At 31.9% G+C, this 25,279-nt stretch overlaps 2 protein-coding genes across 2 annotated transcripts; one reads left to right on the forward strand and one right to left on the reverse strand.

Annotated features, from left to right (window-relative positions):
• Window positions 1-118: 118 nt before the first annotated feature.
• Window positions 119-5,360, reverse strand: OCT59_019952 (uncharacterized protein; the record flags this gene model as incomplete). The annotated part of the gene is made up of 18 exons (XM_025317492.2): window positions 119-249; window positions 356-559; window positions 638-825; window positions 906-1,423; window positions 1,493-1,610; window positions 1,699-2,007; window positions 2,076-2,215; window positions 2,306-2,544; window positions 2,609-3,032; window positions 3,104-3,499; window positions 3,569-3,648; window positions 3,722-3,884; window positions 3,956-4,033; window positions 4,123-4,239; window positions 4,315-4,403; window positions 4,479-4,683; window positions 4,774-4,909; window positions 5,002-5,360. 18 exons carry the CDS (start codon window positions 5,358-5,360, stop codon window positions 119-121), a joined length of 3,894 nt encoding a protein of 1,297 aa, XP_025178207.2.
• Window positions 5,361-6,458: 1,098 nt separating this feature from the next.
• On the forward strand, window positions 6,459-24,926 carry OCT59_019953 (uncharacterized protein). The gene is made up of 15 exons (XM_066143869.1): window positions 6,459-10,800; window positions 11,098-11,289; window positions 11,363-12,192; window positions 12,284-14,053; window positions 14,146-16,099; window positions 16,171-17,338; window positions 17,421-17,577; window positions 17,652-18,189; window positions 18,275-18,329; window positions 18,412-18,517; window positions 18,608-19,247; window positions 19,323-19,732; window positions 19,819-22,657; window positions 22,735-24,576; window positions 24,648-24,926. The coding sequence occupies exons 1-15, from the start codon at window positions 6,484-6,486 to the stop codon at window positions 24,789-24,791; spliced, it is 16,962 nt and encodes a 5,653-aa protein (XP_066005577.1). The 5' UTR covers window positions 6,459-6,483; the 3' UTR covers window positions 24,792-24,926.
• The last annotated feature ends 353 nt before the right edge of the window (window positions 24,927-25,279 follow it).

Consider the following 25,279-nt stretch of genomic DNA (forward strand, 5'->3'; position numbering starts at 1 on the left):
TCGATAAATTACATCAGTGGGAATAAAATATATTCGCGATTTTGAATATTTATATACAATTTATAACAAAATTTAATTAATATAATGTACAAAAAAAAAAAAATCTATTTACAATCTTCTAAAAATTGCAATTTCGTATTTTACATTGACATCCACAACCTGTTGGACATTCATTATTTCCTTCAAACCATTCGTGAATATGTTTTGTATGTCCTCCATGGGAACAAGACATACAGAAATTTGATAACCCTATTATTAATAATTAGTAAATTATTAGTAATTAGTAAAACAAAAATAATATTACTATATAAAATATTTAAATCAACATGATATATATAATAAATAAATGAAATACCTCTAACAATCCGATTACAGATAGAACATTTTATGCCAGCTCTTCTAAGATAATCACTTTCTTCTCTGTGCTTGTTGCTGCTAAGACGATTAACAAACGTTGCACCCTTTGATTCGATCTCTGCGTTCTTTTTGTTACGACAACTAACACAATATTTAGCACCCTTTAGTTCAGAATGACATTGTGAACAATGTATATCAATTTCTAAAAAAATAAATAAATAATAAGAAAACATGATAATGAAAATAATAGCTAATCTTTAAAAATACATATTTTATATACCTAAAGGTTCTTGTAGTTCTCCAATAGGGCTACCAACTGTAGTTCTTACAAATTTCATAAATTTTAAAAGCTCTGCCCTTGCTTCAAATAATCCCCAATGGTATAATAATTCTGCATAAGCAAGGCGTAATTGTTCATATCTTACATTTGTTTCTATTTGATCATCTAATAAACTAACTGGAATTGGCCTTTATTAAAATTAAAAAAAAAAATTATTAAGGTAACCAAAAAAAGTTCTAAATTCTTTAAATTAGTTAAATTTTTTTACCTTTTTTCATCATCGAAATCATCTGAATAAAATGAAAAGATTAAATCACAAGATTTTTCATCAGAAATTTCGCCAGGTTTTTCGTGTCCTACCCATCCATCCAATCTATTGTTGAGACCACCAGTGGCTGGACTACCTTTCTTTGGAGTTCTTGGTGGCGACGCTGAAATGCTCGAAGGAAATAAGTTTGATTCTTTTGAAGTGCCACCAAAAGTTGATCTTCTATGATGGTGTGAAGTATGAGGAACTGTAATACCGGACCCTTCCGATTGTCCATATGGATAACCAGATGGAGTCGGAGGAGTAATCCCATAAGGATTTGCTCCATATCCGTTTGTAACATAGTTAACCATTTCTGTATAGGAACTTTTTGATGAATTACATGATTCACCAAATGTTATTCCGGAAATTGAAGGGAAGCCATAATGATAGGGATTTTGTTTTTCTGGATAACGATAATAATAATTGAAATAGTCCGTATTACTGGATATATTATTACCAACTACTAATCCTGATGTCTAAATAAAAAGCAATCTATGTAAATTTTTAATAGTAAATAAACCATAAGTAAATAATATAATACCTACTAAAAGTTGAAATTCATTTGCTCTATTGTCCTTTCGATGTGGAGGGAAAGGTTGTCTAAAAACACATGACAGCATTGCTGCTGTTTGTATATCACCTACTGAAGAAAAATGATTAAGCCTATATTGCGGTAAATTTAGTTATGAGCTATATTATAGCATATTTATTAAAATAATATATATACGTAAAAAAAAAATTTTTAACGTACAGATCTTTTACAAGACTTCTTCCAAATGGATGGAATCCCAAATTAAACTTTTCAAAAAGTCCATGAAATGCTTTGCTCATAAATGAATCATATTCGCTTCCAATTTCTTTCCTTTTGCTTGCATGTTTTTGATAAACTCCTGTTAATATAATCTCATCACTAGATAAAGAATTTCTAAATTTAGTGGGACCAGATTGACCAAGAATTAAAGATGCAAGTAACCAGACTTGTTTCAGATCTGGTCGATTATTGTCCGCTGCTACTTGAGCATTATATTTACAAATCTCAACTGGATCATCTCCATGAAGACTAAAATTATGTAAAAAATAATGAGAACTTTTTGAGTTATTGTTTCAAAAATATTATATATTACTAACATATATTCCTTTGCCAGTTTTTGACTAATTGGCATCCATTCCGAGAAATCATACATGTGGACAGTATATCTATCCCATTTTGTCGATTGAAATAATGCAAGACTATTATTGGATGGATTAGCATTATCTTGTAAATCACTCTGATAAAAGTATTTGAATCATTCAGTTAAAATAGTTAAAATAAAATAAAATAAAATAAAATGAACGATTATAAGGATTACTCTAAATACCATTAGATATGAATGGAAAGACAGTAAAGCATTGGAGTCATCATCTACTTCATTATACGAGTCATCATCGTCTCTCCCATAATGTGTAATTGGTCTTGGCAACTGTGAAATCATCCTGTATTGTTCCCAAGAATCATATGACCTAGGGTGAGTATATGTATAGCTAGTTTTTTCATTATTTCTAGTATTATTACTTGCATCAGGAGATCGTAGACTTGAAAAGAAACATACAAGTTTTCCTAAAATTGAAAAAAAAGGCTTAATTGCAATAAAATTAATTAAATAACTGAGATATTAAATTACCTGAAGCATTAAATTTTGTTCCACATAATTTTGGAAAAGGAACATTATAATCTTCCTTATCCCCAAGGATATAATTCAAGTTTTTGTCATAAGATGTTCTTCTTGTAGCATTTATGTAATTCTCATCATCTGAATCATCTTTTCCATAACGCTCTTGACCATCTTCCTGAGTATGTTCTCCAAGTAAATAACGAATACAAGCTTCCAGGCAAGGCCTATTTTGAGATACACATGAACGGGCTATATCCTTTAAACATTTTAGCATGCGAGTTCTATTATATATAGATATCATTCCAGTTTTTTGTATATCAAAAATCGGTAGAACCTTATTGGGATATTGTGGAGGAAATGTTACATTAATACGTATGAAAGCATGTCTGCTACCGTGTAAGCTTATTGTACAATATTTGCCTTGTATATCGAGCTATTAATAAAAATAAAATCTTGAGTTTTCAAATCATAAACAATATAAAATAAATTATACTGAATGGTTACTTTTTCAAATTCGACATTGGAAAATTTTTGTGCAACACCAGCCATTTCCTCATGCGTATTTGGCGGAATATATTCAGTGTTTCCAATCTCTCCACTAGGTTTAACCATTTTTACATTCTGCATCCACAATAAAGAACGTCGCAACATCCCAGCTGCTACCATATAACCCTTGATATTTCCCCCTCCAGCTGAAGCTCCAGAAGGGCGAAAAGGGATATTTGTGATTGCGCGACTTCCTGAAATAATACGAAGAGGGGGATAGGATGTTGATGTTGACAAAGTAGGAGAGATCGAATGATTATTCATTGGTAGATCACGAAATGTGGATGTTGATTTTCCAGTTTGCTTAACCTGATCTGTTGGATTTATGGATCTTCCTCTTTCATGTCCAATTTCCTTTTAATATAATTTAATTTTTATTAATCAAAATTAAATCATTTTATAATATAGATATTAAAGAATTACCTTCAATAATTCATCATTTATCGGCCAAAATCGCAGGGTTTTATCTTTAGACCATGTAATTAACTGAAATTCTCTGTTATCTATATAAAGAGAAATTATTAGGTTAATAATTATTAATATTTTTTTTTTTTTTAAAAAAAAAAGCTATCATACCAATTGTTGGGTCCCCATCACTTTTAACTCTCCAAACAAATTCTTTAACTACATCGTGATGCCCTACAAAAGCATGTATACGGGTTTGAAGATTTTCTTTGTTCCAAAGATATAAATTTTTTTCTGAACGTTGAGGCATTATTAGAATGCCGTTACCAACTGGCTAGTATAAATAAATTACAATCAATTTAATAAAATACTTATTATAAGGAATTAAGAAATTACAATACTTACTGTATGCCTTGCGCGCCAAACAGGAGAATTTGTATGTATAACACCCTGACAGGTATCGAGTTCTTGAATATTCCAGAACTGTACAAATAAATACATTAAAATTATTAAAATTTCAGACCATTATCAGACTTTTGTTGTTCGAAATGTGATGTGACAGTTTAACAGACCTTCACTGATTGATCCAGACTACAAGTTATTATATTGTCAGCATTCGATCTACTCCAATCAATTCCGTAGATTTTAGTTGTGTGCGCGCTAATTTTAGTTATAGGAAGTGATCCTTTCTTTTAAAACATGCATAAAAAATAGACTTTAGTATTAAAGAAAATTGTTATTAAAAAACAACTTTAAATCTTTACCCTAGTATCCCATATATATAAGTCTTTGCCGTGAGCAGATGCTAATATAAATTCATTCTTTTTATTAAACTTGACTTGTGTTGCACCAGCTTTTACACATTTAAACAGGATTAGTAATGATTACGATAGGTTAAATACTGGAACGCACAAAAATTAACACTAACCTATCCAAGCACAAAACGACTTTGCTGGTTTTTTTGGCGATTTTAAATCCCATAAGTGTACATAAGTGTCAACAGAACATGTAGCCAACATATTTGAATTAAAAGGATGCCAATTGATATCACTTATGGCACGATTATGAGCGTGAAGAATATGCTCATGTTGAATGGCCGATGATAAATTCCAAATAAGTGCTTTTTGATTAGACTGTTATGATTAATTAATTATAATTGTTGAGAATTAATCTTAAAAAAAAGATTTGAAATGATAAACGATGCGAAGTATAAATAAACTTACTGTAGAAGCGACCCAATTATCACAAGATAGATGGGGATTCCATTGTACATCAGCCACTTCCCATTTGGTCAAATGATGAAGTTCTCGTGGAGCTAGATATGGATTTTCAAGATCAATGATAGAAAGTCCTTTACGACTGAAATTACAGACGTGAAGTTTGTAAAAAATGAAATTCATATAATAAAAAAATAAATTAATAAATTGAACTATTATTCTTAAAATACATACGTCGCCAACACGATATCACGACTTGATGGTGAAATGGACATACTACCTACAGGCTGACTGATTTTAATTACTAATGATTGATAAAATACTGAATCCTGTCTTTCCATTTCAGGTGAAACATCATTTGAGAAAGTAATTTCAGGTATAGATTGTTTCGATGAGCTATAGTCAGCGGAAGAAGATTCTGTAGGTGGTGAAGGAGTACCACTACGTAAAGACATTTTTGATATATGAAGAAATGGAGAAACGGGACGTGAAGGACGTGACGGAATATTAATGGGACTTGAACTTTTCGTAGAAGAAGTGGATGAATAGGAAGTAAAGGAATTTTCCTTATGAAATTCTATTTCATCATCCATATTCGCGTAGTATCTTAAAATTTTCAATCAAGCCAGCAGATGATCAATAAACATTTAAGGTCACATGAAAGATTGAAAGATCAGACCCCAAAAAATGCACATATTCAATCAATAACGTATCACCCTGTTTTGTTTTGAAAGTCTAATATTTACAACTTTTAATATGATTAACGTTAAGGAGGTGATGCATTGGAAGTTAGTTGTACAAGCCGGTGCTTGGGAAATCTACTATTTTTCATCTTCATAACAATACTACGATACAAATTCTTTTTTTATCAACCTTCAACCTATTAATCATCAATATTTACATAAGTTGCACGTGTAATTTGGATTCTATTTATCTAATATCAGTTAGTTTTTAAATTCAACTAAAACTAATTAATTTAATAAGTACTAACCAATTCAAAATTTCAGCCTGTGCATCCTTTACATCCTTTACATAAGATAAAAGAGGTAAGTTAAGCCCAAATTTCAAAAAGCCCGCGGAGTGAAAAGTAGAACATCTCCGTAAAATTTCGTACATCTGTATTTTCTGTAATACCGTATTGATTTACTGAATGGGGTTGTAACTTGTAACCTATAACTTGTAAGTTTTATGTCTCCGCAACTTTATTATTGTAAATTTGACAGTTTGGGACCCAAATATTTGAATGAAAATTCTATATTTGTAACTTATTTACCCAAAATTATTCTAGCTAAGCGTAATCCCTACCAACTAAAGAATTTCCTTTTTGGGAAACAAAACCATTTACGAGAAATTATGACTAGATATTTTTTGTCATCGATATGATAGGTTGATCACTGCATATAAAAAAAAAAATTGTAACGATAGAATATAGTTTACAATATACGATTATTTTTTTTTACGAAAAATTCCATATCTTGATAATTGATAACGGGTTAGTCGGATTTTTTTACGTAAAACGTCCGACTCTCATATATATACTCTCATTAATAATACTTTTTTTTTCATTTCTTAAAAAAAAAGTCGCATAGTTTATGCGGTTTTTTTACTTTTAATGATATATATATTTTTTATATATATTTTTCTACTAAACATCTGATTTTTTTTAAGATAAATAAATTTTACTTTTTTTTTTTACTAACGAGTTAATTTTTAGGAATGGATTCAGTTGAAAGTTCTGAGACTGGAAAAGTCGAAGTGACTATGACCACTTCTGATAGCGAAGATTTGTCGGACAAGGATTCACCCGTACAAGTTTCGCATTCAGACGCTGAAGAAAATGTTGTATTAATCACTAAAGTAATGACTGACAAAGATTCCTCTAAAGACAACGATGAAGAAACAAAAAATGTCATAATTCACAACAATGTACATGAAAATAAAACTGGAAATGATTTATCCGAGCAGGTTAACCCCTCCAATTTAAATGAACAACCAAATGTTAATCCTACTGAAGAGGAAAATATTGAAGAAGAGTTTATTGAATCCAGTGTATCCCCTGTTACTCCTCAAGATGAGGTTATAATCATAAATAATTTGGACGAGAGCATTTCTTTTAAAGTTGAAGTAATAGAAAGTGACAAACCTAATAATTCAACAAATGATGAACGGTTGGAATCTCATGAAAATGATAATTCAAATAAATTCCGCAACGATGAAGAATTTAACCCTGTTAATCCTAATATTCCAACCATTGAGAAACAGTTGAAAGATAACGAAAATTTAAATTTGTTCAAATCTAAAAATAATAATTCAACCCAAATTCCTAACAACTTTCAAAGACCTGAAGAGAAATCTCAGGAAGAACTAAATGAAACGGTTAGTTTTAATAATACCCAGCTTAATAACGAAAGAGGATCCAGAGATTTAGATGATTTTGAACAGGAACTTCCCTTGAATCTTGGTAATACGACGGGCTCTACTAAACAAGATGATGACAATTCTGAATTGATGAAATCTGATCATGGTATAATTAGCCAAGAGAAATCTTCTAATACGGAAGAAGGCAGAAACCCCATGAATTTTGATGAACTTAATACAGGTTCTGTGGGACAATCTCATAGTACTGAAAGGTCAACAGAAATCCAAGACGATGACAATCCTGAATTTATAAAAACTGACCATGATATAAAGAAATCGTATAATACGGAAGGAAACAGAAAACCCATGAATTTCGGTAATAATGAACAGGTTCTCGACAATACTGCGAGCTCTACGAAACGATCGCATTCTGAACATGATCAAAAGAAATCGTCTAATACGAGAGAAGATGAAAACCCCATGGTTTTTGATGATGAACTTAAAGATACAGGTTCTGTGGGACAATCTCATAGTACTGAAAGGTCAACAGAAATCCAAGACGATGACAATCCTGAATTTATAAAAACTGACCATGATATAAAGAAATCTAATACGGAAGGAAACAGAAAACCCATGAATTTCGGTAATAATGAACAGGTTTTCAACAATACTGCGAGCTCTACGAAACGATCGCACCCTGAACATGACCAAAAGAAATCGTCTAATACGAGAGAAGATGAAAAACCCATGGTTTTTGATGATGAACTTAAAGATACAGGTTCTGTGGGACAATCTCATAGTACTGAAAGGTCAACAGAAATCCAAGACGATGACAATCCTGAATTTATAAAAACTGACCATGATATAAAGAAATCTAATACGGAAGGAAACAGAAAACCCATGAATTTCGGTAATAATGAACAGGTTTTCAACAATACTGCGAGCTCTACGAAACGATCGCACCCTGAACATGACCAAAAGAAATCGTCTAATACGAGAGAAGATGAAAAACCCATGGTTTTTGATGATGAACTTAAAGATACAGGTTCTGTGGGACAATCTCATAGTACTGAAAGGTCAACAGAAATCCAAGACGATGACAATCCTGAATTTATAAAAACTGACCATGATATAAAGAAATCTAATACGGAAGGAAACAGAAAACCCATGAATTTCGGTAATAATGAACAGGTTTTCAACAATACTGCGAGCTCTACGAAACGATCGCACCCTGAACATGACCAAAAGAAATCGTCTAATACGAGAGAAGATGAAAAACCCATGGTTTTTGATGATGAACTTAAAGATACAGGTTCTGTGGGACAATCTCATAGTACTGAAAGGTCAACAGAAATCCAAGACGATGACAATCCTGAATTGATAAAAACTGAACATGATATAAAGAAATCGTATAATACTGAAGGAAACAGAAAACCCATGAATTTCGGTAATAATGAACGGGTTCTCGATAATACTACGAGCTCTACGAAACCTGAACATGATCAAAAGAAATCGTCTAATACGAGAGAAGATGGAAAACCCATGGTTTTTGATGATGAACTTAATACAGGCTCCGTGGGACAATCGCATAGTACAAGAAGGTCAACAGAAACCCGAGACGATGAAAATCCTGACTTAAAAAAATCTGAACATGAAATGAAAGATCAAAAGAAATCGTCTAATAAGGGAGGAGAACGAGACTCCACGAACTTTGAGAAAAAAGAACAACCAGATCCCTTTAATACACGTTCGCGTAGTACAGGAAATCCAGATGATGACTTAAAAAAATCTGAACATGAAATGAAGAAAGATCAAATGAAATCGCCTAATAAGAGAAGAGAACGAGACTCCACGAACTTTGAGAAAAAAGAACAACCAGATCCCTTTAATACACGTTCTACGGGACAGCCGCATAGTACAGGAAATCCAGATGATGACTTAAAAAAATCTGAACATGAAATGAAGAAAGATCAAATGAAATCGCCTAATAAGAGAAGAGAACGAGATTCCACAAACTTTGAACAACCAGATCCCTTTAATACAAGTTCTACGGGACAACCGCATAGTACAGGAAATCCAGATGATGACTTAAAAAAATCTGAACATGAAATTAAGAAAGATCAAATGAAATCGCCTAATAAGAGAAGAGAACGAGATTCCACGAACTTTGAACAACCAGATCCCTTTAATACAAGTTCTACGGGACAACCGCATAGTACAGGAAATCCAGATGATGACTTAAAAAAATCTGAACATGAAATTAAGAAAGATCAAATGAAATCGCCTAATAAGAGAAGAGAACGAGATTCCACGAACTTTGAGAAAAAAGAACAACCAGATCCCTTTAATACACCTAATACACGTTCTTCGGGAAAGCCAGATGATCACAATCGATCTGAACATGAAATGAAAGAAAATAAATCGTCTAATAAGGGAGGAGAGCGAAATCCCGAGGAAAAACAACAACTCTTTAATATAAGTTCTATGAGACAACCACACAATACAAAAGGGCCTGCGGGAGGCGATAATCCTGATTCTCCTGATAATGACATAAAAAGAATTACGGACGAAGAATTTGACTTGTTTTTAAAGACGCCAATTTTAAAGCATGATAAAAGAAGCGGTAAGACTATGAATAAAGGGTCTGACGGTGAAAAAACTGACGAAGAAGAAACTGATGATAGTGAAAATGATAATAGTTATAATGACTATAATTTTTCATCAAGAAATAATTCCGATAGGCATATTGAGCGGTCAAATTCTCAAGAAAATCGTGTTAATCTTGAACAAAGGAACAATATTAATGAACATAAAGATTTTGGATGGGCAAATTCTCAAGAAGGCAACCGTGTTGATCCTAGACAATTTCATGTAGATCCTAACTCATGGGAACATGTTAGCAGCAAGAATTCTGGGTCTTATCGAGGATCAGCATATGATATTCCTCGCTATCCAAAAGGTCCCACTATCCCTGATAATAATAGCCAAGGTTCACATCGTACGTCTATGCCTGGCAGTTTCAATAGCTCAAATACATACGGTCCTCTTACAGATAATAACGGAGAACGAGAGTCTTTATATGAAGGTTACCGGAAAAAGGAATTGCAATCTAATAGTAATAGTGGCATGATTAATAGATTTGTATCTGGAGTGTCTGCTGGAGTGTCTGGCGTACTTAAATTTGGTAGTAATAAAGATGACGAAGAAGTTGATGAAAACATTGATGAAATCAGAGTTATTTTTCACGTTCATTTACCAGAAGGCATTGAAAAAAATGGATATCCTGTGGTTCTCGGTGATGGAAAAGAATTAGGATCGTGGGAAAAACCAATTGTAAAGCTTCAACAACCATTTCCTCAAAATCCAACATATTGGCGATCTGAGCCAGTTACTATTTCGCTATTAAATTTCAACGATATTCAGTATAAATACGCTATTCATATAAATAGATATACTTTTTATAATCTTCGTGGGAAAAAAGAAGAAATTGCGTTTGAAGGAAATGGTAAAGAAGACAATCGCACGTTAGACATTGGGAGGCATGATCAATTTGACATGTGGAAAAATAATCATAGTTTCTCCGAAAAATATCGCATATACGGCAACAATATACGTGATTATGCTTTTGTGGATTATATTTATAATACTATCAAAGACAATAACCTTAAAGATAGAGTTATGGAATATCAACACTTGCTAACTCATTACAAGGAACTTACGATCCGCGCGTTAAATCTCAAATTCATTATAAACCGTGTCGATGATAGATCAAGAGAAAAACGACTTTTCTTATGTCTCCTTTTAGGTTATTTTATTCCAAGGCAAGGCGCGTTTTATGAGTTACCAGATCAGTTTCCATCTGCATTATTGCTCAAGGCGCTACATGGATATAAATTAGAAGATTTACCTTCAGACGCCAAAGGCCATATGTATACTGCTATTACGTCTTTAGTCCAGAATAATGCCTTTCAGATGAAATTTGATTGGCTCATTATTTTTACAATTGCTTCTGAAGTCGATCCTAATTGTAATTTCATTGAACACTTAAGAGCTCTAAAATATTCTAATGAAAATTTGTTAGCGAAGTTTATAAAAGAAGCTGAAATGATTATTAGACCTAGTATTAATAGTATTGAATTTGAAACTTACGTTAAACTTGCCAAGGTAAAATTTAAAATATTTTTAAGTGTATTAATTTCGAAATTTTATGAAAATGGTTAATAATTTTTTTTTTTAGTGGTTGATTCAATTATGTCATAATATGGATTCTCTTTTTAAACTTTGGGATGATGTTCTTTTACATAATAATATGTTTGACGAAAGAGTTTCTAAATGTTTTGCCGAACGAGTTCGAGCGAATATTTCTCGTGGTGAAGCTGTAGCCTTGGAATACCACTTTAAAAGACTTCCAAAAGATTATCGAGACCGTGTCTCTGAAATTTTCCGAGATCAAGTTATATTTTTACTTGAAAGTCCAAATAGAAAGTGGACATACGAAAACATCAATGCTATTAAAAAGTTACTTCATGACAATAGTCTGAATTGGCGCAGAGATGATGTAATTCAATCATTAGAGTTAATATCTCAGTCACATACTTTAGAATTATTAAATATATTTCCAGAAATTTTGGATGATTGGTTCCATAGTGATTTTTCAGATACCAAAGAAAAAAAGATACCAAAAATTTGTGTAATTTGGTTTAAAAATCTTTTACTCAAACTTGATACAAACACAAACAATAAAAAATCGTCAAATGAGAGCAATTTTATTTTTTCGGTATTTCAACAATTAGAACTTATGCATCCTTTGCTTGGCAAAAGGATTAATATTTGGCGAGATTTAACAGAAATTGCTGTGGATAGAGTGAAGAATTGTTCAGAAGATCGAATCTTTGCTGCAACAACATTAATAGTACAAATAAAGCAAGATAATGTTAAAGTATTATTTTTAGAGATGGTAAAAGACATATTAAATAAGTCTACTCAACAAACTCATGATCAGCTGTTAAACAAGATACGCATTATTTGCGATTGCAAAACAACCAAGACTCTAAACGTTCCAAACACGTAAGTTTTTTATAATGATTTTTTGTTCTTAAATATGCTAATGCTTTAATATTTTTTTTTATTGTTATTAATGTTATTAATAAATCGTTAGGATGAGCGAAGATATTTTGTACCATATTATGACTAGATTGCAAAACCAATCGGCTGCATCCAGCGCATCAGAACATTATTTGAATACTTTAAAGGCTAGTAACTTTTGGAATATTATATTACGCGCTAATGGAAGCGTCGCAAAACTTCATTCAAATCCATTTGTTAAAAATACTAAAACATATATTAACGAACTTGCTGGATTGCTTCTTGAAAAAACTATTGATATCCAATTATTACAACAAATTTTAGAATACAATGACGAATATTTATTTCGTCATTTAGATGCGGCTGTTGCTAAAAAGAAAGCATTGCTAGATGTAATTGTTTCTCGAGATGAAATTGCAAAACTTAGAAAGATTTGTAATAATTATCAAACTCAACTCGATGTACTCACCAAGTTTTATAACGGATTTTGTCCGATCGAGAAAGTAACAGATGTAGCTGATTATATTCGAGATGTAAAACAACATCTTCAAAATTTAAATAAAATAGAGGTGAAACAAGTGCTGTCATCAGATCATTGGGTATTCCATGAGAAAACTTTGGACAGTGCAAGAAATTGCTACAAATTTAATCGATCTCGAACTTTTCGAAATATCTTCGATTTTTGTATCCATGAAGACGCTGCCGCAATAAAAGTGGAATACATAGCACAAAAATTAATTCCAACCGTTTTTGAAAAATATAATGCCATGTGTAAACAACTTAAGGATTGGGAAAAACTCAAATGTTCAGAAGCATCTTTGCTTTGGAAAAACGTTACAGATGTTAATGCAGAACTTGATTTAATGGAAGGCTATAAAATCTCTAAAAGCCAAAGATTTGTGCAGACTCTTGATTATCTTTCAAAAATTCCACATTGGGTTCAAAAACTTGAGGAGTTAGAAAAGGTCGTGGAAATGGAAATTTTCAAAGTACCACATAGTGAAGATGATTGGTTATCAAAAGCAATTCGTATTTTAAAAGATGATTCCATGAAACTTGGGCAAATAAATAATTTTTTCGATTACCTTGATAGGAATCTTTCTAATGTCAATCAAGATTGTTGGAAATTGATAAAAGAGTTGTCATGCGCTGAAGAATTTTTGAGTTTCTTAAAGAAAATTGCTGAACATGATATTAAAAATCTGATTAATGGTGTGGATGATCATTCGGATGAAAGATTGATTCAAGAGGACACTGTTTCATCACTCATCCAAGTTAAACAATTTTTATTTCCTCTTATGAATAAAAATATGGAAGCTATTTCTGATTTGTTGAAAGAACTATTAAATGTCATTAAGAAGAACCATACCTTAGGAGAAAAGATTGCATTATGTAATAGTAGCAATATGGCGCTGCAAAATATGTACAATAATATTCAAAATCGTGGAGAAGTTACTAAGGAAAAGATTAAAAATGCTGTACTTAACGGAACTTTTACATTTACACGTGACCAAAAAGAAGACAAATGCTTAGTTTTTTTACACTATCCCTCTAAATCTAATGTGAAGTATAATCTGAACGAAATATTAGATTTACGTGGTCGGGCTCTTTTGATTGCAAAACCAAAAAATTCGGTTATGGGAAATAACAAAGAGGCAGAAATGTCCAAAGATGTTATGGATAAATTTGTCGCCCAAGTCGATATTGCACAAGAAATAATTAACATAGTGTCCATGTTAATGCAAATGGGACATTTTGGTTATAGAAAGTTTGAAAATAAATTACAAGGAACGGATAATATGAAAGATTACCTGGAACTTTTAAAGGAAGAACTTAAAGAATGGTAATTTCTTTTTTTTAAAAAATTTTAATAATATTTCTTTTTTATTCTTTTTTGTAAGAAATTAACGAGTTTGTAATTTTTACAAATTTAAGGCAAAATATAGTAGATCGTGCACAACAAAGATGTTATTATTTAACATTCTTCCCCGCTCGCCACATTTTAGCATTCTATGATTATTTCACATCGGAAAAATTGGATAAGGATAATGAAGAAGAGTGCAAAATATTGATCAGATTTGTAAACAATAAAGCCCAATTACCGTCAACTCGTAAAGATATACAAAAAATTTTACGTGGGTCCAAAAATTATCTTGATATTCTTACCGAAATTGGAAATGAATTAGAAAGAGTTTTTAGAGGCGTCCCAAAACAATCTCGTAAACTTAAAGCTGCCGGGCAACGCGTAATGTCAGATATTGTTACAAAGGGAAAATTATTTGTTGCGGCTTGTACTGAGAAAACGAGAGTCCCAAACATTATTATGTCATTGTATGCTAATCATGGAACTTATCCCGAACCGTGGCAACTCCTAATATGTACTTCCTCAACTACAATGGAAGAACTTACTATTTTCATTAAAAGAAGTTTTTATTCATCAAAAAATGGATATGAAAATCACTTATTTTGTATTGCAAATTTGGAATTATTGGAATTTGAACTACAATATAATTTAGTTAATCAAATTAGATCAATGCGAGAAATACATGATCAAGATAAGGAATATCTTTTGGCGCTTATTTGTTGTAGGGAATCCGGAATGCATCATCATATTTTAGATCAATTTTCATTGGATGTTCATGCAACCAATGGTTTAATTATTGATACAATGAGCAAAATTTATAGAGAATTATGTCAGAATGTTATACGTGTTTCTTCCGACTTATCAGGACAAGGCAAAACTGAATGGATTAAAGAAGCTAGTTTCGCTAAAAAGAAAATTCCGCGTAGCTTATTAATAAGTGATGGTATGGAGTTCGGTAGACTTGTACGTCAATTCAAAGAATGTAAACTCCGAGCCGTAGAAAGCTTACATATTAATATAGTATCATCAGACCATCCTGAAGATGTTAACATGTTCTTGTTTGAGTTATTAACTTTGGGTATAGTTTCTACTAATGTCGATATAGCTTGCTTGCCTCCTTCGGAAACGCCTACATATATATTTATTGAAATAGCTTCAACAACAGAACAACATTTACTTAATTCTCTTCCCATGGCAGGATGCTTAGTATCCAATCATTTGTCTTGGAATATTAAAAATTTGAGGGTTTCCCAAGAAATTAATAGTCCAATGCAGGTTGCTTGTAATTACTTAAGTTTATTAGATCGTAATGAGTTAGATACAAAAGAAATCCTTTTCCGGACAGATAAGGCAATCAAAGACCCATTACCACCAGAACGTTGTCAAAATCTTATTGCAAAATATTTCTTTAACAAAAATGCTGAAGATATTTCTTCATTTAGATTTGTTGAAATATTTATTAATGTGCTTGCTGATCAATTGGTTCGATTATCATCAAGTCAATTCTTTACTGTAGATAATCTTAAATTAATGGTAAAAGAAACTAATATTAGAACTTTAATAGTAAAAACTTTAATAGATGTTTCAAAAGATTTTGCGACTAGATCGATTAAGACCAAAGAAGCACAACTAGAATCTCTGACTGCAGATGATGAAAATGCCCGTCTTGGTACAATTGTTCAATGGGATGACTCAAATCATCTTATAGTATTCTTCAATTCTCAAACCCCAGATACCATCTCAGCTTTATATCGTGACAGAAAAAAGGTTTATGATAATGTTAAGGTTTTACTAAAAAGTCAAATAATTGGTGATCAAACAAAATGGGAACTAGAAGATTATAATTCGATGTCTGCAAATGCCCTCTTCGTAAAGTTGGAATATTTGGCGCGAAGATCGACAGAAACATTAGAACTTCCTGAATATGCTTTGTCTGGTGATAATTTAATAAAGATGGCTTTAATTCTTCTGAGAGCACGTGCGAACATTCCGGTCATAGTTTGTGGTGAAGCAGGGTGTGGCAAGGTAAAAAAAATCCATTTTAATCTGATTTTTTTTGTCTACTCTGTTATTAACAATTTTCATTTCATACATAGACGAGCTTAATTGCCTATTTGGCTATGATGGTCGAAGTTCAATTCTTAGCTCTTAATCTTCATGCTGGAATTGATGAAGGAATTATTATGAGGTTTATGAATGATGCTTTGAAAAAAGCAGAAAATGGAGAAATTTGGTTATTCTTTGATGAGATCAATACTTGCAATCATATAGGTTTACTTGCAGATTTAATATCTCATCGAATGCTTAAGGGCAAACCTATACATCCGAATATTCGTCTATTCTCTGCCTGCAATCCATATCGTATTCGTACAAGAACTCAAAGTGAAGCTGGTTTGACAAATAAGGTGAAAAGGTATGAAGAACAGAGCAATCTTGTTTATCAAGTCAAACCACTTCCCGATCAAATTTTGGATTATGTATGGGACTATGGTGTTTTAAGACCAAAAGACGAATTAAAGTATATTGAAATCATGGTTGAAAAAGAATTAAAAAAATTAGGACATCCTGTATTTGCTGAACTTTTATTTGCTTCTCAAAAATTTATTCGAAAAGTTGAAGAACCATATAGTGTTAGCTTACGTGATGTTAAACGAGCTATAACGTTAGTGATATTCTTTTATAATTCTCTTGAAAATCGCCCTGCTTACAAGAAGGGTCACAAATATCCACCACTTGGAAATCCAACTATAACGACTAGATCTTATGTTTTAGCACTTAGTCTCTGTTACCATTCTCGATTGTATGATCAAAATTTACGCAGACAATATCGTCGCGAAATGGGACAAATATTACAAAATCATAAAGCTTATATAGGAGAAAACACATTTGCTAGAATTATACGCGAAGAACAGGAGGATTACATTAATAGAATGCAATGTCCACCTAATACAGCCAATAATGAAGCTTTACTAGAGAATGTTTTGGTTATGATTGTATGCATTTTGACACGCATCCCCCTGTTCCTTATAGGGGCTCCGGGCTCTTCAAAATCTTTGGCGATTCGTCTTATTAGTTCGAATTTACGTGGATCTGATTCAAATGATAAATATTTTAGAAAGCTACCGCAGATTTACTTAATTCCACATCAAGGATCTTCATCTTCAACTTCTGATGGTATAATAAAAGTTTTTGATAAGGCAAATAAATATCAAGAAACGACTTCCAATCAATTTCCTGTTATTAGTGTTGTTTTACTTGATGAGGGTAATTTTCATTTTTCTACGATCTTTATTGCATTATTTTGTTGGTTTTTTTTAATTGAAGTTGGCCGAATTTATTTTATTAGTTGGTTTGGCCGAAACAAGTCCTTTTAATCCATTAAAAGTGCTTCATTCTCTACTTGAGCCAAGCTATCCGGCCACAGGACCAACTGTTTCAGTGATAGGAATATCTAATTGGCGTCTAGATAATAGTAAAAGTAGTCGCGCATTACTCGTTCAGAGGTATTATTATATCAGTATAATTTATAAAAATTTTGCAAGAATTTCTTACATAAACATTTATATTTTTTTTATAGGCCACAATTTAGTTTAGATGATTTAGTTGATACTGCTGAGCGCTTATTAAATACAAGGGTTATTGGTTATGGACAAAGAGGCGCTTTGGAACCTTTAGCTAAAGCATATATGGATTACGAAAAAAATGGTCAAGCTTTGCCTAACTTTCATGGTCTTCGTGACTATTACGCATTGGTCAAACGGCTTTCATTAGATGAAATGACTCCAGAGAATATTCAAATGGCATTGGCTCGCAATTTTGGGGGAACAGAAAATAACAAATTATACGAAAAATATTTTGGAAACGTACTTAAGACATTTAATAATCATAAACCATGGTTTTATAAACAAATTCCTGTTGAAAAATTGATCGATTCAAATTTAGATGATCCCAATGCACGTCATTTAATGGTTATTGGTAAAAGTGACTCGATCGTAAATTTATTAACTTATCAGTTAAAACGGAAAGACCCGGACACTGCCCCCGTTGTAATTTTAGGATCACAATTTCCTGATGACCGAGATGATTATTCTTACAGTGTTTTAAGTAGAATCATGGTAAATAATATATCATCTGAAAGAAATTTATTTGTTCAATCTATTTTTGCACACGTTTTATATTGATATATTTACTTTTATCCAGATGTGTGTAGAGGCGGGCGGACCATTGATTTTAACAGATTTGGAAATGATTTATGGTAATTTCTTAATTTCATTAGTATTTCAATTGTGACATGAAGTTCTTACTCAAAGAAATAAAATTTTATTTTTGCTTAATAGGGAGTCTTTACGATTTATGGAATCAAAATTATATCGTAGTGGGAGACAAGGAAAATCCAAAATACTTTACACGAGTTGCACTTGGAGCTTACGCTAATCCTATGCTGTAAGTTGATTTTTTACGTATTAATTAATTAAAGAGTTTGTTTATGTTTTCGAATTAAGATTAAACAATATATTAATTCATATTTGCCAGTTATGTTTCACCGAATTTCAAATGTATTCTTGTCATGGATGAGAAGAATTTGGCTTCAGCTGATCCTCCACTACTTAATCGATTCGAAAAACAAAAAATGTCGATTAGTGACATACTTGATGATAGACAAAAAGACCTTGTGCAACATTTAGACGGATGGGTAAAACAAATGACAACTATAGTTGGAGTTAATCAATTAAATCAACGCAATAAATTCACTCAGAGGGATCTATTCATTGGGTTTGATAAAGATGAAACCTTACAAAGCTTAGTGATTGACATTACAAAGAATAATTCTGAAGCTGCTGATGAGGAGATTTTAGAAAAATGCAAGGAATGTTTAATTGCAGTAGCAACTTCTGATGGAGTCATAAGAGCTGAACGATCAGCTTTAGAACATGATGAAATTAATCGATGGAAACATACTTATTTCCATCAACAGCATCACGATAGTATTTATGATTATTTTGACGCATTATTTAATCGAGAAAAATCGCCGGCAGAACCGCGTGGAAATTTAGTAATTGTTAACACATTCTCAAATATTAATACGGACGTTAATTCTTGCTTGCAAGAACTTAAAAGATGTCAAATAGATAAATTGTCAACTTTTAAAACTGAAGCTCAACTTTCAAATAGGGTAAGTTGAAGGAATGATATAAGGTCATATATAATTTATTTTAGATTAACTTATAATATATACCTATATTTGTAGGTAAAACATTTCTGGTTAGAGTCCACTGATGATATGCTGATCCTTCAATGCGATGTAACTACCGTTAATGCTGGATGTATTAAGCTAGCTAAATCCATTATTGAACAATTCCGAAGTGAATTCCTAACAAAGAAGAAGAATCAACCTATGAAACATGCATGTATCATTCTTCATATTCATCGAGGTCAAGAATCCACTCCAGTATCTTTTAATTTCATGTGTGGTTGGAATCAAGTGACTATAGAAACATTGTCAAAAAACGACGTTCCTACATCAAATCTTTTGGATGGATCATTATCTGAAATTATCAATTCTACTAATCGATTCGAGAAAATTTTACAGCAAGAGATGTTATGGTGTTTATTATGTATGAAATACCCATCAACCGATAAATCAGTTAATCACATCAAGTAAGTATTTGATTTAGTGATCAATTTTAATTCTTTAATAAATATATAATTTTTTTTTTTGATAATCTTTAAAATTTAAAATATAGGACATTAAGCGAAAAAATACTAGATTATCCAAAATTTATAGAATGTCTTAAAGCAAGAATTCTTGAATGGATTGAAGAAAAGTCAACAGATGATTGGCAATTTAAAGTTGCGTCAAATAAACAAAATTTATATCCATACTCCTCATTTTCTTTAGCACTTCAAGCACATATTAGATCATTAATTAGAGTACCGATGGCTAAAATTTTATGTGCTTTAGAAAGACTATCAGCGACTAAAACATTTTTCCACGTTGAAAATGATGAAGAATTATTCGAATTTTGGCAACAAATTTATAAGGATAAGAAAATTGTTAAAATTGATGATTTACCGAATCCAAAGCCTGATGGATATATTATGCCAGCAGGAAGTTTATATGATCTTAAATTTCCTTTTTCATTATATTTTATGAAACAAATTGATAATTTTAAAAGATATTATGAAGAAGAAATAGCATTATTACAACAGGATGAGGATAGAGTTGACAGTGCAACTAATGAACTTTATGATTGGGTAATTGAGGATCATTTGAAAAATTTTAAAAACAATATTCTTACATCAGTTCCGCAATTAAGAGATTCGCCTCTTGAACGGTTTCCTGAGTTATATTTTAATGACTTTGTTACCGTTGTCGCATCAAATGATGGTGGAAGTAGAAATACAAAAATGTTATCGATAATCTTGAAACTACTTATTGGTGCTGACAAAGTATATCAACCAATACTCCTTCACACTTATTGGTGGAAAAATGCTAACGAAGTTTTAGCCCAATTACAGCTAGCTCTAATGGCCCCAACAACAATTCAAAATATTGAAATTCGAGGTACTGGTATTATCGGAGGAAGTTTCGAGAAATATCTTGTTAAGGAAATAACAAAAATGATGTTCCAGCGAATTCCTGGTAATTTTGGAGGTGCAGCAAATGTTCACTTTATTGATAGATGGCAGCATGATGTCACAAAAGTACTATCTCTTGGTAGTAAGATAACACGAGCAAAGAATTTGCCTGCTCTCCAATTGTTGCGCATAGTAAACGATTTAGTTGCATCGAAATCGATTCCTTTAGATAGTATTAAAGAAATTGTTCAACTTGGATTAAGTTCAGATAAACAGGAAGTCTTATCCGAAAAATTTGTTAACACTGTACTTGATAAGCTAGATAGATTAGAGTTAAATGAGAAAAATTTGATTCCAAGAAGATCATTTATCATGAGATGTCTTGGATTGATTCCGATTGAATCAGAAGTTCGATTAAGCCTGTACAAAAAATTATTCTCGGATGAACCTTTTTCATTGATGGGTGCAATCATCGAAAGGATCTTTCTTAAGGAAGATACAGAACAAGAAGATGTATTCTTTACATTAATTACAAACCCCGCAGATGCTTTAAGACGATCCGCTCGGTTAAATATTATCAATAAATGTTTGACCAATTTGGATACAAACATGGCTACATTATGTTGCGATGTTATTGAACAAGCGTTCTTTATGAATGATGAATTAAAAAACTTAGAGCCCTTCTTTGGACATGCTCTTGAAGCTTTATATGTACAAGGAGGACCAGCATTACAGAAAATTACTTCTATTGCCTTCCTTAAAGAATTCGTTCGTCGATTCTGGGATAGCTTTATTCAAGAAGATAAGAATAGACCTATTGCATATACTCAAATGGAAGAAGACGACTTTGATAGTGGTGAAGTAATCGATCAAATTAATACTTACATGAATATCGCTCACCCCTTGGTTTATTCTCTCAAAATGTACTTTTTAAGAGATTTACGGCAGAGAGATTTTTCAATTGATGATGTCAGAAAATTTTGTGAAGCTCAAAAAAGAATTTTACCATGGCTCGGAACTTTAAATTGGGAAGATATTAAAGAAAATCGTTTGACTTTTAACCCATACTGTAATTTACCTGAATATAATGAATTAGAAAAAGGCTTTATGATTTTTTATGGTGTAGGCAATAAGGCACCATTCCAAGAAGTTATACAAAACATTAAGAAAAAAACTACTCTAACAGCTAAATTATCTTTATTTGGACTTTTCTTTGTACGTCTTCATGCAATAAGAGCTTCAAGAGAATGGCGACATCCAGAAACACAATCATCTGAATTCGTGACCAAAGAACTTGCTGGAATGAATAACTTCCCAGTATTATTTAAAACAATTACAACAAAAATCTTGTCAAATAGACAACCTTTACTTCAAATTAATGATCCAAGAATTAATAATACTGATTTGATTTTGAAATCTGTCATTGCACATATAATCGCATTTCATGCATCGGTTGAACCGAATTCATCTCAACTAGCAATGTACTTGCATAGACTACAAGATTGCCAGAACTTGTTTATTTTAACATGTACTTCAGATTCAGAATCGGTAGTGTTAAATGCAGTCGCTGCTGCAGAAGGAGTTACAAGATATGCTTGTAAATGTGGTATGAAATATGTAATCGCAAATTGTGGTGGAGCTGTTACTACTAGCACATGTCCAAATTGTAAAAGTATTATCGGTGGAACTTCATATAAACCTGCAGCAGGAAATACTAGAATTGATACTGAGCCAATTGCTCAAGTATCGGCAAATGATCAAGCAGGATATATCGGAGAACCGGTTAATCAAACTTTGACTCATTCTGTTAGATCTTTGCCACCTACATCATATCGTATTCTACATTTAATTGTTCACGCTCTTATTGGAGCATCTGCACCTCAACCTGCCCTTGCTTTTCTTAGAAAAAATAATCAAAACGCTACCGATGCTGAAAGGTATTGTATGGATCATATTCGAAGTGATTGGGCAATTCTCAAGAATCTTCTTAATTGTTCGGATGAGGTAAACTATAAGCTTTTCTTGTTATTTGTTTCGTCTTTCGACATAAAATAATTAATTAAATTTATAATTTAAACCAGAATTTGGCGTTAATGTTCCACTCTCTAATTTCTTCAATGACGGAGAAGCCTCCGTTGCCAAATCAACAAATAAAATCATCTGCTGATCGCGAGAATTGGGAAACAGAGTTCCATAGAAATTACATTGCACCACAAATTAGAAATATAACTGAAACAGCAACTAATTATCGTATGAAATTAAACGCGGCTTTAGCTAAAAATCAAAAGAATAATGTGATTGAAGGTGAAATTAATCAAACTTTAGTCATGGATAAACAATATCGAGTAGAAAATTTACCAGCTTTATGGAGATCGATTGGATTGGTTAACTTCGAAAGTTTCCGTGCTTATTATATGAGTGATTTGGCAAAAAACAGAACCAATTATCCATTCCTCTCTATATTCTTCAAATATGCTGGACAATTAGAATTGCTAAAACATCTTTTGCCTATTGTAAAATTTGTTCAAGTTTTAAACTCAAAACTCGGTTACCAGCTAGCAAGACAGAAGGCAAGAGACATGTCTTTCAGACAATTTATAGAGAATCAATCAAATGGAGGTGAAAATCGTGAAATTTTCAATGGTCTAAAAACCGCATTTGATGACTTTAGTGAAGGTTGGAATAGAGTCTTACCTTTTGTAAAACGATATCAATGTCATGAACTTCCAAGAGAAAAACCGAATATGGCTTATAAACTTCCGGTTGTTTTTGGTTTGATGGAACCAAAGGATACAGGAATCTTGTTATGTGCGATCTTAGATTTTTTAGTTGACTTACAAAATAAATTTTTAGAGGAAGTTATGTCAATACCACCTGGAACTTGCAGGTCTCTCAAGTTTTTAGATGAGCCAACATTTAATGTCGAACAAACAGTTTCATCAACTTCAAAAATACAACCAGCAAAACCAAATACACCTAGTGGATATTACCTTCAATCTATGCGTATTGACCATGCTCGTTCCGCAAATATCATAAACTTTGATTGGGATGACGAAATTCTAGCATATAGTCAAAGAAATCTAGCAGTTGCAAAAGGACAAGATATTATTTATGATTTGACAAAAATTGAAGCGGAATTGGCGAATATTCTGGTTTTTGAAAAAGTTCACATAGAAACTCAACCGGAATCTCAGTTATATTTAGAACCTTTCCCATATCATATGGAACTGTTCCAAGGATGTATGAGAATTCTTAGTGATATAAAGAATTTAATAACCCAAGAGCCAATCCCAGCCGACAAAATGAATTTATTAGGTGTTACTGGAATTTCTAGTTCATTTATGTTTCCGCAAGAATCAACTCTTGACAACGCATCAGAAATTTTATCATCATTGGAAATTCTCCTATGTTTTGTTAAACGTACAGCAGTTGGAGATGGAGAGATATCTATTAAGGATTATGTTTCAAGATGGATGAAATTGTCTTCATTGTATGCACACGAAGGATTCGCTAGATTCTTAAATATCGATTTACGACTTAAACACTTGGTGGCTTTATACGAATTCGTTGAAGAGCAAGTTGCTAATCTTAAAATTAAATATATTCATGATAAATACAAAGCTCAACTTTCAACAGAGATGAGAAACGCAATAATTAAATCTGTAGATTTTGAGCAGCAAACTACAACGAAAGAAATGATATCAGCAGAAGCATTTGCTTTAGCTTTAAAAAGATTCATGTTACGATTTTTAACCTTAGAAAATCAAAAAGAAATGGAACCGTTGTATGTTTATTTGACAGATAATTCATTAAATTTCTGGCCGTCAACAATTCCAGAGAAACGCATCGAAGCATTATTCCCAGAAATTTTGTTGGTTGCTAATACGTATGATGCTTATGATTTTACAATGAGAAGGATTGAGGTGAGTAAATTTATGGTTTTTTAAAAAAATTCGATTTACCTTGTTTTATTAATTTATACTTATTTTTTTAGCAAACAATGGAGACAATTAATGCAAATAATACAATGAGACAAAATAATTTAGGTCCTAGAAATCCAAATATCGGTCAACGAACCACACCTACAAGCAGGCAGCAAAGGAAACCCAAAGGAGGATCTAGATACGATATAACATAAAATATTTATTGCAACTTATTATTTTATTATAGCGGCTATTGTTATTTTTTTTTTTAGATAGGATAGGATTGTATTGATAGGATATTACAATGATTTAAATAAAATATAAATGTTATTTTATTATTTTATTATTTTATTTTATGTCATTTTATTTTATCTAGACAAGTAATTACAGTGAACAGAGTCATCAGGTATTGAGCACCGGGTAAATGTGAAAAGTATCCTTATGAATCCGGTTACGCATGGAATACACCATCTTCTTCTGGGTTGCATGTGTAAGTCCCCTAGGGCTAAAGAAGGCTCCTAGCCTACGGAACTTCATTATAACTACCCTTAGAGAATTTTATTAGTTTCAACATATCGTTAAAAATCACATGATTTAACTTTAATTGAAATCGATAATGTCAAATTTGATCGTTATATACTTATATACAGTAGAAACCACTGATGTTCTTTTAATAATTAAGTTAAAAAAGTTTCTTTGAAAT

Source organism: Rhizophagus irregularis, chromosome 29 (assembly GCF_026210795.1).
Source record: "Rhizophagus irregularis chromosome 29, complete sequence".
Classification (NCBI taxonomy): domain Eukaryota; kingdom Fungi; phylum Glomeromycota; class Glomeromycetes; order Glomerales; family Glomeraceae; genus Rhizophagus; species Rhizophagus irregularis.